The sequence below is a fragment of the Meles meles genome, chromosome 6 (genome assembly GCF_922984935.1).
Source record: "Meles meles chromosome 6, mMelMel3.1 paternal haplotype, whole genome shotgun sequence".
Taxonomy (NCBI): domain Eukaryota; kingdom Metazoa; phylum Chordata; class Mammalia; order Carnivora; family Mustelidae; genus Meles; species Meles meles.
The window spans coordinates 44,450,993-44,468,968 of record NC_060071.1 but is presented as its reverse complement, the minus strand read 5'-3'; the positions used below and the strand labels follow the sequence as shown (position 1 = coordinate 44,468,968).

Below are 17,976 nucleotides of genomic sequence, written 5' to 3'. Positions count from 1 at the left end.
ACCTGGTCAGAAATGAAGAGTAAACATTCACATTACAACAGGTACTTGTAAAGTGGGCTTTGCCCGCTCGCCCGCCAAGCAATACAGATTCAAGTTCACTGTTTACATTTTACCGGGCGCCTCTGTAAACAATACTACAAGGTTACTTTTAGTTTTGTTTTGCTCGTGTTGAGGACTAGCGTCCCCTTCTCAGTTTGGCAGCCTCTCCCCTAACTCCCAGTGCCTGGAGCCTCTGGCAGGAAACAAAAAACAAAACAAAACAACTCTGCAGAAGCTGGGAGGCTGGGCCGCTACTCCGGGAAGCTGTGGTCCGCCCAGCCCCTGCCCGATGGGCGGAGGCGAGTGGGGTAGGAAGATTAGTGGTCCCTTTTCCCGGCAGATTTCCAAGACGTAAACGAGATCCGGCCCTGCGCTGTGTGGCTGCAGCCCTAAGGGGAGATCTGTTCCAGGAAACCTCTGAGGCGGTTTCTCTTGTCTTGGAACTAACTGCGCGGAGTCCAGAGCCCCGCCGATCCAGGCCGAGGGAAGACGTGCTCCTCTAGGCAAAGGCGGGAGGCAGGATCTCCCCCGCCTCTTAAATGAGAGAGGGTTTGGGCGGGGGGGAGCCGGGAATCGGAGGGCTTGGCTCAAGTGCCCCCTGCCTTCCCCTCTTGTGGAGGCAAGGACAGCTCCCACGCGCCTCCAGGCCATTTGCAAGTTCGTGTTTTGTCTCCTGGGTCCAAAACAAAGTTCTCCTGGTGGGGAGAGGGTTGGCCGAAGGTGAAATGGACAAGTTAGGGTGGCGGTCCTAGGCGGAGGAGGGCAGGGCTGGAAGGCTGGGAAGGCGAATAAGCTGGCGGGGAGGGGGACAAGAGGGAGCTCCGGCTGTTGCGGGTCAGTGCACCGCCACCGAGTGCAAGGCGGAGGCCGGGCTGGTGAGCGTTTCACTGGGAGTGGCGGGGCTGCTTTGGCTGGTGGCTGTTTGCGAGGACGTGGGGCTGAGTGAGGGCGGCGAGTTCGAGAGCAAGGTGGGGATGGGCGCGGGCAACGCGGGCAGCGCGGGCACTGCGGCCGGTGTAGGCTTGATTGGCACCGGGATTGCGGGCAGCGTCTGGCCTGCTGCGTGGCACAGCGGCTTCAGTGGCACGCCGTAGGCGCTGTAATCGCCACTAGCCATGGAGATGGGGGTGGCTGAATCGATCATGCCTGCGGAACCGTACACGTGTGGCCAGCCAGTGCCCAGAGAGCTGCTCATGGTAGTCAACTGGTTGGGGAGTGGGTAGGCGGCGGGCACCGGCTGCATGGCGGAGAAGGCCAGACCCCCAGGCATCTTGTACTCGCGAGCGATTATATTCTCGATGGCGAAGGGGTGCTTGAAGCCCGAGGGCTGTGCCACGCCGCCCAGGTTGTAGGCGGCGGCGGGCATCTGTGGCAGGTGCGTGCCGGAGGCCGCAAGCGCGCTGAGGCGCAGCTTGGCCTGCTGCTGCAGATACTGCGCGGCGTCGGCGGGCTTGCTGGGAGCCAGGTGGTCGGACTTGAGCACCTTGAAGCGCTTGCGGCGCCTCAGGAAGCTGCCGTTCTCGAACATGTCCCCGCAGCTGGGGTGCAGTGCCCAGAAGCTGCCCTTGCCCGGCTGGTCTGGCCGCCGCGGGATCTTGATGAAGCAGTCGTTGAAGGAGAGGTTGTGGCGCAGGCTGTTCTGCCAGCGCTGCGTGTTCTCCCGGTAGTAGGGGAAGCGGTCCATGATGAACTTGTAGATCTCGCTCAGCGGCAGCATCTTCTCTGGAGAACTCTGGATAGCCATGGCGGTCAGCGAGATGTAGGAGTAGGGCGGCTTTTGGTCGCTGTACGTGTTGCGGCCGGGCCGAGGCATCTTCTTGTTTGCCCCCTTCTTGCTCCGGGTCCGCGCGGGCCGGCGGCTGCTTGGATCTGGACAGGGGAAAAGATAATGGGAGGAGGAGGGGAGCATGGATGCACAGACAGACACCGCGAGGTCAGCCAGCCAGGCCGAGTACAGACCAGACGTGGTGGGTAGGGGCTGCGGCGCCGGATCAGCCCGCGCCCGCACTCTTTAGCTGGCAACTTTGAGTGCAGAGTGGGGTGCGGCCAGGGGGCGCGGGAGGGGAAGCCGATGAGCTGCGCGAGGGAAGCATAGAAGTAAGCTGGACCTGGAGCGGGGACTGGGGCAGGGATGCAAGCAGAGGGCTCACCTTAAAGTTGCTCCAAGTTGTGCGTCCGCATCCGGGATGGCACTGCAGCTCTCGGGTCCCTCCCAGTGCGCAGCCGGGACGCAGTGTCCGGCCTCGGCTAGGCTCCGCACGTCTCCGAGCTTCGCAGCTCAGCCCTGCAGCGCCGGAAGCCGACCAGTCCGCTGAGCTTCTGGCCGTGAGATCCCCGGGCGGCCAAGCTCGGCTGCAGAGTCCCCGTGCAGACGGCAGCAGGGCGGCCTCGGGGCTCGGGAGGGCGCTGCTGTGGGCTCCGCGGCTCCGCTGAGCTAGGTGGCTGCCTCCATATCCTCCCTCGAACCATCTGATAGTTTTAAGCGGTGACAGGAGCAGAAAAGACCCCTGTAGCGGCGCTTCATTAATGTGCCACTTCTTAGCTATCATATGACAATCGCCTTGGGAGGAGGAGGAAGAGGAGGGGGGGCGGGGGCTGCAGAGGGAGGGGACTGAGCAAGAAGGGAGAGCCTGGCCAGCTCTGGTTTCTTTCACACCTATTTACATGGACACCTTGGCCAATAGGAATCACTTCCAGCTCAAGACTGGGCGAGGGGGAAGAGCCTCGGCCGCCGGTGGTGAGCGGGACGCCGGCCAGGGTGCGCGGTGTGAAGGTATGAGGAGGTGGCGGCCGCGGAGCAGGGATTCAGGCGACCACTCACGTTCACAGACCGAGCTGCCGCGCAGATGATGTTTGACATGGAAATTGCTTGGCTGGGGTATTCTGTTTCCTCTGAATTGTACCGGGTTTGTATTGTTAGCTAACTTAAGGCACGGCTTTCCCCTGAAGCAGACCCTTCTCCTGCGCTTGGCAATATGGGGCTGGTTGCATGTGTTATTACAATGAAAATACACCCCTCCTCTTAGTTCTCCAAGATGCAGGTCAAAGTTTGATTTGACCTTCCTTGGCTACTGCCATAGCTCTACACACAGTGAGTGTGTAGCTTAAGTGATGGGGTTTTAAAAATACTTACAAAAATATAATCGGACAGCCCCTTGTAAAAAACCCGTTTTGAAAGTGTATTGACCAAGTTAAAAAAAAAAAAGTCTCTCCGGGCGAATAGGCAGGGTCTTCACTGTAAAAGTCCTTTAGGAATTTAATTAGGCACAGGATGAAGGCTTTGGGGCTGTTGGGGCAGGCAGTATGTGGACCTGGGGCAGGGCCTGAGTTTGTTTGACACACATTATTACCAGATGAATGGCAGGGTCTCATGCTTTCCCCAGGTGGTTGGAAACTTCAGGAGTTAGGCATTGCATGGAGGTTTGCATTTTACAGCCGGAACTTCGTCCCCTTCTCCATCCCTCCCCCTTCTCCATCTCCCCCCACCCACCCCTGCAGTTGACAGAACGTATTTAGAGCTTAGAGAGCCCAACAAACGCTGCCTGCCGACCCACTAGAACAGCAGTACCTTCTAGACTCGAAAAGAACGACAGTTTTCCTTTTTGGGAGCAAGGACAGAGCGGGGATGTGCCTAGGGTCCTCCTGCCTGGTGCCAGCAGTAGGCCCTCTTTGGTTCAGATCAGTCTCCGGAGATTCAATGAATTATTATCATTATTATCATCATCATCATCATCGTGGGCGGCGGTGGCTGCCGCATCATCATATTGCTATGAAATAGTGAGTGGACCCTGCCTGCATGCACTTAGTCAAGGAGTAGTAGACCCTAGGAGTTCCCACTGGTTTCTGCACATTCTTCAGCCTTTATGGGTTTTTAAAAGAAATTCCTTTTACCTCATTGTTAGCCTCTTTCCCCATCAATACCTACTGCCCACTCTGAATCATCTTCAATCCAGAAATATGAGAGTTTTTTGGTTTTGTTTTTGTTTTGCCCCAGGAGGAGGAGGTGGTGGTAGTGGTGGTGGTGGGAGAGTTCTGGGTGTGAAGCCGGAGACTTTTAGTGATATTAGAGCATTATTAGTGGAGCCGTTTGGAGTTAGCATAAAAATCTTTCGGCGCACGTGCGCGCGTGCACACACACACACACACACACACACACACCTCCTTTAACCACAGTTTCGGAGGTGGTCAATAACTCACCAAAACGTAACTTAAACACGATGAATTTAGGAGATTAAACAATTTCATTAATATTGAAATGGCTCTCGCGTCTGGGCTGCCTCGCTTGAGATGCAAGCACACGTTTTTCAATATTAACAGAAGTGCTTGAAGAAAAGAATAATGTCACCTTCTTAATTCGGAAAAAATAACCAGGAGGAGGAGGTGGGTTCGAGGGGTGGAGGCGGGACGCTGACCTGTCTCTGGGGGCACGGCTTGAGAAGGGCAGATAAATCCTCTGCAGATAAACGGGTTGGATTCGGTTGGAACCTCCGCGGAGCTTTGGCCAAAGGCGGCGCCGTGCTTGCCTGAGCGGTGCGCGCTTTAGCTCCTAACGAGGGGTGGCGTTTTGGGCTGTTATTTGGCGCGGCCCAGTTCGGCTTGAGGGTCCAGGGATGGGAGGAGCTGGGGAGACCTGGAGCTTCAGGGACCCCGATGAAGAATAGTAGTGAGGACTTGTGTTTTCCAGACGGAAAGGCGTTGGTCCACAGCTTTCGGCTTCAGAAGGCAGCTGGCCTCGGAGGTCCAGAACTAAGGGAGCTCCTGTTGGGGAGCTCCTGGGAAGGAAAGGTACCACCATCGAAAGCCCCCAAGGGTCTTTTAGGATCACTTTAGCAAAAGTGTGCATACTGATCTATACAAACGTAGATTAAAATATTGAGAGTGGTTGGCTTGGGGGTATGTAAGGAAAGGAGTGAAAGATCTCCATTCCCCCAGTGAGGGCCAGGAGGATTCTTTTCTGCAGGGTGTGTGCGCAGGCTTGTTGAGGGTGGGGGATGGGGAGGGAGAGAAATGTTTTCTTGTTTTAACAATTGCCATTTTGTTGCCTTGCAAAAGCGCCTTTGTATGGCTGTCGAAATCGTTGCTTGGAGTAAACAGAAGATTAATAAATTCTAAGAAGTGGAAGCGTTTGGGTTAAAAAAAAATAAGTTGAAATAAATCTTTGTCCATCTCCCCAGGGAAAGTTGTCACCAAGTCTGAGAAGCGTGAGGATATAAGTAGGTATTCGTGTGGAGGAATCTTCAAAGTTTGGCTAGGGTGAGGATGGGAGGTGAGGCATATTGCCCATGCCCAGGATTAATTAAGGAAATCAAACCCAATAGCACAAATTTGCTTTGGGTGGGGTGAGGAGCTATGCGATGCACATTTAAAACAGATACTTTACTACAGAATTCTATTTCAGATCCTACTGAAGAGCCTGAGGGAAGGGGGAGGGGATTTGCATGCCATTTACAGCGTTTTAAGATCGGTATAATGAAGAAGAGGAGGGAAGGAGCACTTTCCAGAAATCTTGAAAAGTGCATCAGAGTCTATTGTACAGAACCCAAAGCAAACAGAGGCTCTGGGGAGGGGGCACATCCGACTTCGAGGCTTAGGGAGTTGTTGGGAAAACTGTATAAAATACACATAAGTCAATTATACCCATGTGCAAACCAAATGGAAATCTCTTTCATGCCATAGCCATTCATCGCCTCCGCAGAGCCCACCACCGACCACCTTTCTGCTTGGAGAGTTCGCAATAGCCTCTTTTCCCACAAGCTGGACCACACACGGCTACAGATTTCGTAATAATTTATGCTAATTTCCCTCCATAAATCCACAATTCGCTTCAGTGGCACCCGGGCTGCTGAGGGAGTAAAAAGGAGACAGAGGGGTGACAAATACAATATTGATTTTGATTCCTTCTGTTGTCAAGCAGGTGTATGTGTGCGTGAACGGTGGGGCTGGGGTTAGGGGGCGGGGGCTCTAGGAGAGGAAAACCGTCCGAAGCCGGGCCAGCCCCTACGTCCACACTCCAGAAAGTAACGCGCCCTGGTTTGTTAATATTTACCAAACACCGAGGGAGGTGGAGGGAAAGTACCCGGCAGCTTCCGAAGGTTTCCTAGGCGCCAAAAACAATACCCGCCTTCCCGACTTGGAAAGCGAACTCGGGGCAGCCTGGAGCGTTTGGGGGCTGTGTCTTAGTTTGCCCCTTCTCTCTCTCTCTCCCTCAGAGTCCTTCCCTCCTTCTCCTTGAGTTCCCCACCTCACCCTATCCTCGTCTCTTTCCTCCTTTCTTACTTCACCCTTGTCCCTCACTTCTCTTCCTTTTTATTTTTTTCCTCTTTCCCTCTACTTTTTCCATCGTCTCTACCAAACGGCAGTGAAATGTGCAGGTGGGGGAAGGTCTTCGGGCGTGCGCAGCATCGAGTTTAGATTTTAGGGCCTCCTCTGGCCTGCCCCACCTTTCCAAGCATGGAAATGCCTCCGCATTTGCCCAAATTGTCCGCGCGCTCTGGGAAACCGCGCTAACTCACCGCGCCGCTTTGTCCCATCAGTCATTCTTCACCAAATCTGCACTTTGGTGGCGTGAAACGACTTAGCTTTCCTTTCAAAAGGATTTTGTTCCCGGGATATTCAGCACTAAAACAAACTCCCTCAGCCTGTCAGCAGTCAGTTTTTAAAAATTGTCCAAGTGTCCTGGAGGCTGTTTGTCCTCAGAATCTGAGCGCTTCCGCCGCCAGCACTTTCGCCTGGCATAGCCTAGCTCTAGTGTTCTAGATCTGGGGACAAGAGGGAACCCACTCAGTGAGTTGACTTGGCTGGGGCCACCGGACACGGGGCTGCGGGTTCTTGGGCCGCCGAGATCTGCACCCAGATGGGAGCTGCGTCAGGGGAAACCTTTCGGCCATGACTTTCCCAGGATCGCCCCGGGAGTTTGAGCCCACACTGGCAGGCCACTTCAACCGAATCTGATGGGAAATCAAACTGCCCAAGAAAGAGAGGGGGAGGGGACACAGCGTGTCCTGTCATGCCAACCGTCAGTGAAAGGACTCTGTGCCCTCTCCCTCCTTGTTAGCCGACCCCTTCACCCTGACCCCCAGCCTCTCGAGCAAGGCAGCCGGAGGAGCGCACCTATTTTTCCAGATAGTAGGAAGGAATGTCAGCCAGGGAACTTTGGAGCCATGTATTTCACTGGTTGGTGACAGGGCTACCTGAGCTTTGGACCTTAAGTCATAACAAGAAGGTTGAAAATAAATTTTTGATGAGGAGTACATTGCCTAAAATCAGTTCTTCCCTCCCGTCCAGGGTTCTAAGAAAGGCAAGAGTCTCCACCTCCAGCCCACTCTTTACTCCCATCCCTGTTGGGAGGCTTAAATTCAGTGATGTCCCATCCTTATTCCCTCAGTAGGGCCTTTGGCTATGACCTGTGGCACCTGGAATTAAAATCTGTTTTCCTTGGAGTTGGGAGAAAGGGAGTGGCTACACCACATACATTTTTTAAGTATTTCCCAAGCAGCAGCTGCAATTTAGATAGTATATAGAAGGCTCAGTTTCCCCTCCACCTCAAGCACAAAACAAACAGTTGCTGGCATTAGGTGCCAGTCCTCCTTGACCTCTATCCCCAAGAAGTGCCAGCCCCCACCCAGAGTGAGCAGGCAATTTCAAGGCTTGTGAAAACAACTCTTGCTCTGCTGGTCATAATGCCCTGTCTTTGGAATCAGTTTGCTAAATACCATTTGGTCTTTGCTTGCTCTGAGATTTTAAGCCTTTAAAGCCAGAGTTTCTAAATCCAGTCCCTCCTTTGCACAAACAGTTGCATAGCTTTAAATTGGGCATTACCAAACCTATAAATGTATTTGTTTAAAAAGTTACTTGCAAAAGGTTGGTGGAAGGATTTTTGTTGTTACTGCTAAACCCTGTCCATAAGTTTTGCTCTGCACTGTGTGAAATAGAAGAAGCAATTCAAATCTATTATTATTATTATTGGAGGAAATATTGCTAAAGCCACCTTGGTATTGAAGGGATTAACTTGCTTTTCTCCCAGCCCCTAACTCTGGGGTTAAGACAGCAGTAGATCAACTGTATAATGTGTGCACTGTTCGCTCATTTGTACAAGCAGAACAAAGGTTGGACTAAGCCAAATTGCATTGCACTTGTGAACCGAGTCCTGATGTGAAGTATCTTTTACAGCGGGGGGAATGAGAACAATTTCGTGTATGTCTAAAAGGGAATAACAAAGCCACTTTCTCGAGCATCTCAAAGTGAAGTAGCGAGGCGTGACATTCCCAGGGTGAGGAGGGACAAAAGCAGGGTCAGGGGGATGAAAAAGAGAATCAAACAGCCACTTTCACATGTCTGCCCTCAACTGCTGCACCTCTCCATAATAGGAAACAAATGTTGTAAAAGGGGGGATTGCTCCCATTCATTCAAAATAGCAAATGATAGCTAAACAACATTGTCAAAACTGAATCAACTTCTGTGCAGTACCACCCAGAAAAAGGTATTGTGTTTTGTTTAATAGCGGGGTGGAGCAAAGGGTCTTTTTTTTTTTAAGGGGGAAGGGGGAGAAAAATCAGCCTATACTTTTCATATTAATTTTCTTTGTTAGGAATTACTTGTTTGCTCAGATTTTGGGGGGAAATTCAGTATTTCTAGCTAGGCACTCACTCTTAAAATGTTATTTTGGGGAGAGGAATTTTGGGAAAGCAGAAACACAAAGGGGAGGTTTAGCTTTGTAAAGTGTTTTAAAGCTCCCAGTAAATAGGAAAACTTTATCCTCCTTTGTGTGTGTTATCCAGAAGAAAAATAAGATTTTGACTGCAGTAGCATATGGAGGTAAACCCTGTATAGCAGACTAAATAAATGCACATTGCGTATGAATTTGAATAAAATCGAATCTGGGAGGAACTGCAAAATATCTGAAATGGAGAATATTTTGCATCTATAATATTTGTTGGTGCATTTTCCTGTGTTAATTTGTTTTGAAACCAGATAACCTGTAGGTCTTCAGCCTTAAAACCCCGCGCTTCTGCTTTGTTTGTTCAGGCTGAGGAGGAGGAGAGCTTAACCCTGTGGACTGTGCAGTATGTGTTTTCTTAATGGCAGAAGCAGATTTCGCTGAAGACTACAGCAGCCTTTAGATATAGTAATTCACTGTGTTCCTGGGAAGGTTAAAACTTTGATTTCTCTGTCTCTCTCTCTCTCTCTCCCCTCTTTCCCCCTTCTCTGTTCTCTCTCTCTCTCTCTCCTTCTGTCTCTCTCCCTCTGTCTCTCTGTTTGGGCTTTTTGTTTTTTGTCTCCAAGCGTCCCCCGCTGAGCTGCCACCCACAAAGCGGGTTTGAGAAAAAAAGAAAGAAAAGAAAAAAAGCGGCTGATCCTTACTGGCCTCCCCCAGCTAGGAATGGCTAGGAGGAGGGGCTTGCCTCAATGCAGACGCTCGCCGCCCTCCGGGCGGCGTGGTCTTTCCACTCAGGCGGGTCTCACCTGGGACAAGAGCTTCGCTTCGCGGGGTCGGGCTGGGGGTGCAGACCTCCAGCCGCACGCCCTCTTCCTCAGCACCGCCCCTGCTTCGGGCGCTCAATTTGCTCACTGTTGGTGGGTAGCTGTGTACTGCAAGATGTAGGGGAAACCAGATTGCCCCGAGGGCTTACGCACACCCCAGACAGATCTACCATCCTCTGTATTCCTCTTTTTCGTTCTCTCCTTCCCTCTTTACTCTCCCTCTCTACCCTCATCTCTTCTTTCAGAGACTCTGGCTTTAATGACCGCAGCAGTACGGACGCTAGATTTTAGGTCCGAAAACTAGCTGCCTTCTCAGCAATGCAGTGTCCACGATCGGCAGTGCATTTCCTATGTACCCAGCCGGCTCACTCGAAAGAGGAAAGGAAGGGAGGGAGGAAGGAAACCGAAAACTCAAACATCCCCACCCCCACACCCCATCAGCCACACACCTTAGCTGCATAGTGGCAGACCATGGTAAGTGGGTGGCTCCGGAGTGTGGGATAATCGTTAATTCAGCCGTTCATAGATAGCTTTGGTGCGGTTCTTAGAGACTACTACTTGAAATTGTAGTTGGCATTATTCACTCACTACCTGCGTACCGAACAGCAGCGATCCTAGTAAGGAACATTCACTTCCCTCTCATTTATTTTATTTAGTATTTTTTATTAGAAAAGAACTTCAGAAGTATGTATTTTTATGGAAATTATTTATGCATGTAAAATAAATATTAAATCGGCACTGCAGTTTTTCCCTGAAGTTCTTTCCCCTCTCCATTTTTTTTGGACAATCCAGAACCACGGAGTGTTTAATAATTCCCAAAAGGCTGATCCAGCAGGTGATTTTCTTCGGAGCGATCACCATTTGTTTACGGTGACCACCGCGATTTGATTGGTGGAGCGGATAGCTTCCCTTAACCGAGGTAGGCTGCCTTCCTTGCAGCGCCAGCTATAAAGAAAACCCTTCACCTCTCACTTCATACCCCTTCCCCAAAGCAGTTTGAATCCATAGTCTTTAACTGGCTCTTGAGGATACCCGGAGTTTGGGGAGGCTGCTGATCTCTCTGTTCTGCTGATCTCTGTACGTCTGTTCATCTTCTTCTTACTTAACAACAAAAACTACACACAAACAGAGTAAAATATGTGGACCATACACAGTGAGTCAGATCCTTCCCTTTTCCCATATCACACGTCTTTTACCCCTTTTCAAAGGACAGAGGGAGCTGGCGCCCCAGATCTTCGGTAATTATTAGCTACTTAGGTTTTCAAGTCCGGATCCCCGCGACCTGTTGATGACTCCCAATCACAGAGCGCGGAGCTCAGCTTCGAAGTTGGTTATGTAAACTGCTTGTGTATTTCACATTATCATCCCGCTGACTGGAGGCAATGTAGATTTTCTAAAGATCTAATGAATAAACAACCAGCAACTGCTGGCGGTGTAATTTACATTGTTAATGCCTACATGTGTATAATAAATATGCATTTGTATGTCTTCAAATAAACTCTTTTTAGTTTCTAACCTGTGGTGATTTTTTCCCCCTAAAAGAAGGAGGGTGGGGGCAGAGGGGGGTGAATCTCATCTTTCCAAGGAGTGAGAGTTTATTTCACTTGCGTAGCTCTGGTGAAAACGGTTCTGCCACCAAGCCCAGATGTGGAGTCCGCAGCCCGGCTCTGCTGCCCCTCCTACCCGCCGAGGAAAGCTCGGCTGGGATAAGCCCCCCGCAATGGATTCGAGAAGAACGGGAGGATGCGCCGGGAAACGGAGGATGCACCCAGGGATTTAGCGGCGCGGTCTTCGGGACCGCGGCGCCTCACGTAGAAGTGGGATCCAGGAGAGAGGACAGCAGGCACAGGATCCGATTGTTCTCCCCTGAGCTGTCGCCCTTCCCCAAGTTACAAGTGCTAACGACTTCTCCAAGATCGCAATTTGGGTTGGGAGAGTTGGGGCTGCTGCGACTTCGACAACCTCTGGGAAAAGTTTCTCGGGGAATTTCCCGACCCGCGACGTTTCCCCATGTGCCTCTGTAAACCCCATTTCGGACCAGCCTGGGGGACCGCAGGGAGGAAAGAGAGGACGCTGGCTCGGAGTCGGGATCCCAGACTCTGCCCCAAGAGCCACTTCCTCCGGTAGGGCAGCCTTGCGGAGGGCAGCAGGAACACGGATGCTCCAGGGAGCCAAGGCCTCCGGAGCCGCAGGGTTTGGACCCAACGTAGCCACTGTTTTCAGAAGCGGAACGTCCTCCCTGCGCGTCCCGCGCCGCTTATTTCAGGCTGGGCGCCGACGTTTGATATCTCTCCCCTCCAACCAGGTGCCACTTTCTTAGCGCGCTCGAAGGCAAATGTCTCATCTTTTCCCGTCCTGGATCTGGAATACATTATTTTAATTAAGTCTATGGCGATTTACTTTCCTCTGAGATCTATTCCACGGTGCAATTAGGAACGTATTGGTGCTAGCTCATATGAATATTCAGGAGCGTGTCAATTAATTAGCAGACAGAGGAATCTCATTATGGTGCTCAAAACCCTTTTAGTGTTAAGCAGAATTAAGGGGGTATTTGGCAATGCGCTGGATTAGTGAATATTTTACTGTGCACTCATTTAACTTCATTATCATAGCACTTACACTACTCTCTGATTTTATTAATTAAATTGCTCATTAATTTGTCCAAAAAGGATAAAAGTTTTAATGTGCCACCCAATAACTTGGAAAGTAAACTTTCGCCCTGCTTGGTCTTCGCTCCCGGCCAGAAGAGGACAGATGGCGGCTTGCAAAGCCGGAGATGTAGGCGCGGTTCCTCCCTCCCTCCACCCTTCAGCTTTGGGAAGCGCAGGCGCTCTGGCTCCGCGAACTCGGGGAGCAGCACGATGTCTGAGAGGAAGGGCCCCGACCGCAGAGCAGCCTCCCAGGACCGGCCTGGAAATCAGAATTCTTCCTTCAGGGAGGGGGTGGAGGGGTGGGGGAAGGCCTCTCGCTGTTTCGCGGGAGTGCGACAGACTGGGCGCGGAGAGATTTGAGCAGGGACACCGCAGTGCCCGGAAAGTGGCGGTCAGCGCGCCTAGGAGTCTCCACCTCCAGGCCCTGAGGCTCTCTGTTAACCAAAGGCATAAGCAAAATGCTCCTTATGGGGTCAGCAACCGCAGCATTCCAAGGACTTGTTGAGTGCAGCACCCATGCCCCAGGACACTTGAGGCTGTGCCTGAGCACCCTGCCCTCGACTGGGGCCACCCCTCAGGCATCATCTAGGTTGGTGTCCACGTGCCGCTCGCTCGCACCTACCTGCTCCTCCCCCACCCTACCCCCAAAGGTTAGAAAGACAAATATTAAAATTACTTGCACAAAGGGAACTGCTAAAGAGATCCCAAATTAATATGCATGTAAAATTAATTAGTTGCATTTCGTGACATCAAAATAAGTACCTGGGAAACAGAACACCTTCTGGGCATTGGGAACATATGCTAGAATTAGAGTTAATTGACTAATTACATAAATTAGGCATTAATTTTGCAACACATCAAGTATAAAAGATATCTCAATTAATTGTGCATAAATTATCAGGTGAAACCGGGGGGCAGTCCGGCTAGGATCACGGTTCTCCCACCCCTCTGCTCTTTTAGGGCCCAAAAGCTAGGCGGCGTGGTGGGCACCCAGGTCGCGACAGGCTGGCGCGCGAGGAACGCTGAGATCTGCACCGGGAGTCGCCGCTGCTGAAAGTGATGACCCGGGGCAATTGTTAATGCGAAGGAAACTCCCCTGCTCATTAGAATCAATTACGTGCAGTTAGATTGATCAGCTTTTGTCGGAGGGAGCAAAGCTGACCCCTTTACTAACAACCGCCGCCCTGCTTCCCGTCCACTTAAGCTGGTTCTGTAGCGATCTGGGACTCCGTCTGAGCAGGTCCCCAAGTCCTGTTCTCGGTTTCCCTAGCTGACGAGGTTAATTTTTCTGGATTTGACGTAAGCTCTGGGCTATTTTCTTTCGACCTGGGCCGTGGCCTGGCATCCTGGGATCTTGGTTTCTCCTGGTCTACATCCTTGCGAGCTTGCCATCACACCTTACTCAGGAATCCAACTTGAAGGGAGTTGAATCTTCCCGGTTTTGAAGTGGGTGTAAATTAATCTCCAGAATATAAAATCTTGGTAAATAACCTATATATTCTCCCAGAGGACTGGTCTTGTCCGAGCCTCCAGACCCTCCTCCCATGATTTATATGATTTCTCTGGTTTCTTATGGATGAAAGGACAGAATGCAAATGGGTGTTCAGTTTAAATTTTACATTTCTGGGGCTCCTGTAGCCAAGGGAAGTTCCGGGGGACATACTAGGGTAATTTTCCCTCAACAAATCACCAAATGTAACATTTGTTTTGCCTTTTAAAACAGTTTATGGTTGGTGAAATGTTAATGGTCTTGGCAGCAGCTCTCCCCTACATTGTCTACACATTTTAAGTGAAAGAAAAAAAAAGTTTTCAAAATAAAAGGGTTATTTGGGCAGTGGATAAAGTCCTGCCACTTCCAAGTCTTAGGAAACCGCAGCAAAACTCATAGGCATTCCTCAAATAAATTACCACCAATTATAGCACAGTTTGGCTCTGTTGATCTAGTGGAATGTTATAACGGAGGGACAGATTTCTCAGCCACTTCTGGAGCTGTCATCATGTGCCTGATGGCTTGTAAAAGTATCTCCTTCAAGATCCCCAAGTGGTAATCATTTTCTTCTTTTCGCCAAGGCAAACACAGGAGACTGAAAGAAGTCCTGAGAAACCCTTGATTGTCAGATGATACACATCTTCATCAAGGTGCTTTGGTGACATTTGTTAGGTAGCATCCTGACTACTCATGAGCTAAAGAAACAGATGAATCCCAGAGTTCTCTGAGACATTCATTTTGATGTGGAGGTTTCTCTTCCGGAACCAGATGCTGAAGGTACTTGAGGGAGATGTTGACAAGTGGATAATTGTCAGCCGAACTAAAACAGACACTTTGTTTACAGTTGAGCATGATTAATTGAGAGTAAATAAAACAGCACTCTTTGTAAAATCACCCTCCAAGTTCAAAAAAGGCTGTATGTCTCTAGAAATAAAAGCAGTGGAGTCGCACAAGGGCTAGTTTTACCAAACCCTTGAAGCAGCAGCTGCTAGTGGGGTGGATCCAAAGTAGATATGCTTTATTGCTTTCCACCTGGTCTGCTTGTTTCTCTCTCTCTCTCTCTCTGTGTGTGTGTGTGTGTGTTTAATTTTTTGCTATATGTAAAGAGCTGGATTAGAACCATTTTTCTCCTAAGTAGCTGAATTTTAGATTTTTCTTATTGAAGAACTATTCTTCCTATCTCCCTTCATTCTTCCTTTGAAATGTGAAACTCAACGTGAAAGAATTTTTTAAATGAGCCAGGCTTGATAAATCCAAACTGATGTTGTCAAACAAGGTTATTAAATGCCATTGTGATACTTCATTTTGCAAGAGAACATTTCTATTTCCTGTGGCTCTAATTAATTGCAGAGGCCAGATTCTAAGAAACATCTTATGATTGTCCAACATAGTAAGTTTTAATGAAACAGGAAATATCTCTTTTTTTCAAAGCACTGGGTACTTGTGTACACAAACACACCCCCCCCCCCCATCCTGTTAGACCAGAGGGTGAGCTGGCCAACAGCCTTTCCAACAAACTTTGCTAATCATGTTTGTGCAGATTAGCACTGCAGACATGCTAATTAATTGCCTTGGATAGATACATTGGATACATTGATTTGTACAGTCTATAAATGGGCATTCTTTGCATTGTAATATGCTGAATGAAATTCAAAACAGTGGGCATATGGAAGTTAGAAATAATTTTAGATCACTAACAATTCAATTAAACTCAATACCTGTTGTCCTCCTGTAAACATGGATAGGGAAACATAAGCCAGGCAAATAAGATACAAATCAGGACTTCATGTGGGCTACTGGGAAAGAGCTTTCTCTTGGGACTTCTTGCAGTTAAGAACTGTCTCTAGGAGCTTCTGAGACAAAAGCAAAAGCAGAGTCCATGGCATGGAAGTAAATAGAGAAAGAAAAGGAAGAGGAGGAGGAGAGAGAATGCTTTCTCTTCATGTGAGCCTTGGACTTTTTGGGAACTAAACTGATATTTTTTGTTTTCTCTTGAGCCTGTTTGAGCTAAGTTTTAAGGAGATCATAAATAATATCCTTTTCCTATTGTCATGAGACCCAGAGCAGCTTTCATGCTGAAAATCTTGTCTATTCTTTCTGTTTGTCCTCACTAGCAGGAACAACTCAAATTACTCTCTTTTTCTTTCTTAAAGATTTTATTTATTTATTTGACAGACAGAAATTACAAGTAGGCAGAGAGGCAGGCAGAGAGAGAGAAGAAGCAGGCTCCCCGCTGAGCAAAGAGCCTGATGTGGGGCTCGATCCCAGGACCCCGGAATCATGACCCAAGCCGAAGGCAGAGGCTTTAACCCACTGAGTTACCCAGGCGCCCCTGCTCTCTTTTTCTTAGAGAGACTGTGTTGTGTGTGTGTGTGTGTGTGTGTGTGTGTGTGCACGCGTGCGCGCACGAGCACGCCCCGGCGCACACATGGTGTGGGGGGGGGAAAGGGGAGAAGAGGGGCAGAATGGTGCAGAAAGAAAATCTTAAGCAGGATCCACGTCCAGCATGGAGCCTGAAGTAGGGCCTTATCTCACAGTCCTGAGATCATGACCTGAACTGAGATCAAGAGTCAGGCACTTAACCAATTGAGTCACCCACCAACTACCAACAGGGTAGTTCTTGGCCTTTGGAATTTCATTTCTTTCCCTGGCGGACACTTTATATTGCACGCTTATGGAGGTACTTATCAAGGCTTCTAGAGCCTGCCAGTCTTAGGATGAGGAGGTAACATAATGTCTCTATCAGGACATCCCTAAGCCTTTGAGAAATCTTAGAAGACAGGCAGCGTCCCTCCCAATCTCCCTCCGTTCCTTCTTTTCTTCCTTTCTCTTCTCCTTCCTTTTCTTCCTTTCATAAGCATTTCTGAGGTCTAATTCAGCCATAGGCCATTAAGTAGCAAAGCACAGCTGCGATAAATTCATTTCAGGAGTTTAAATTTCAACTGGTGAAAGAAAATACATGCTCAAGAATAGACACCTACTTCTTAAAATGTAGTTTCTCCATATTGGAGCTCTTCATGATATCAAAGTCTCCAAAGAAATACATTCTCTCATTTAACCCTCAGTAACTCATAGAGGCATGGAATCTATGAATAAAAATGGCGAATAGCCATTGAATTCTTGATGTTAGGCCGGTAATTCTGAAAGTGTAGTTCTGGGACCCTGACATTCTCTGAGAACCTTACATAGGTTCCATGAGATTCAGATTGTCTTCACATTAGTACTAAGACATTATTCGCCTTTTCCACTCTGACTCATTCTCTAGTATACAGTGGAGTTTTCTAGAAGCACCAGGGCATGTGCTTTTTGAAACAGACTGAATACAGAAACGGACATGAGAATCTAGAATCTAGAGCCTACCCCAAAGACAGATTTACAAAAATATGAAAGTATGATACTGTTCTGATTAATTGTTTTTTTTAGCAAATATAGTTATTCATAAAATTCATATTAACGTATAATGGATTTATTATATATTAAAATGAATGAATAAGTAAATAAATACTTTAAAAATTTCTCCATTTTAATATCCAATATGGTGACTATCTTGAGATGTGACTCTGATAAAAAATGTCTTTGGGCTAGGCTCTGGTATCACCCTTATTTTATTTTATTTTTTAAGATTTTATCTATTTATTTGTCAGAGAGAGAGAGAGATCACAAGTAGGCAGAGGGAGAGAGAGGGAAGCAGGCTCCCTGCTGAGCAGAGAGCCCGATGCGGGACTTGATCCCAGGACGCTGAGATCATGACCTGAGCCGAAGGCAGAGGCTTAACCCACTGAGCCACCCAGGCACCCCTATCACCCTTATTTTAAAGATAAGGAAACAAAGCATGGGAGACAACCTAGGAAAATTCCAAATTCCATAGGAGCTCCAGGCTCTCAGTCTCCAGAGTTTGAGACTTGACTTCTGTTTTATAGTTAAAATCGAAATGTTCCTGATCATAGTTGAAAGTGCTAACCCAGAGAGGTTAGATGATTTTCCTAAGCTCAGATAGCCAGTGACTGAGCTAGAATGTTAACAGGTTCTTCCCACTAGAGCTAGTGGCCACTATACCCACTCTTCTCCATTCAGTGGTGTGTTAGGAAGATGGTTCTTGATGGAGGAAAGCCTTCATTGGTAGTATTTGCCAGTTTCTACAGTATAATACTCCCACCGTAGCCCATTTCAAACATAACTTCACATCAGTTGGCAAGAGATGAACACAACTGGCTTTTGTTAACTAGTAAAAGCTAGCTCTAGTATGCAGCTGACTCTACTCTATCTCCCATATGATTTTTCTCCTGTGGAGGTATGTGCTATGGTGAGTGCTTTGAA

The 17,976-nt window shown here is 48.9% G+C and overlaps 1 protein-coding gene across 1 annotated transcript; it reads right to left on the bottom strand.

The window, feature by feature from the left end:
• Positions 1–874: 874 nt before the first annotated feature.
• On the bottom strand, positions 875–2,244 carry FOXB1 (forkhead box B1). Its single transcript, XM_046007178.1, has 2 exons — positions 2,190–2,244; positions 875–1,908 (listed from the first exon to the last, which is right to left on the bottom strand). The coding sequence occupies exon 2, from the start codon at positions 1,850–1,852 to the stop codon at positions 875–877; it is 978 nt and encodes a 325-aa protein (XP_045863134.1). The 5' UTR covers positions 1,853–1,908; positions 2,190–2,244.
• Between the last annotated feature and the right edge of the window lie 15,732 nt (positions 2,245–17,976).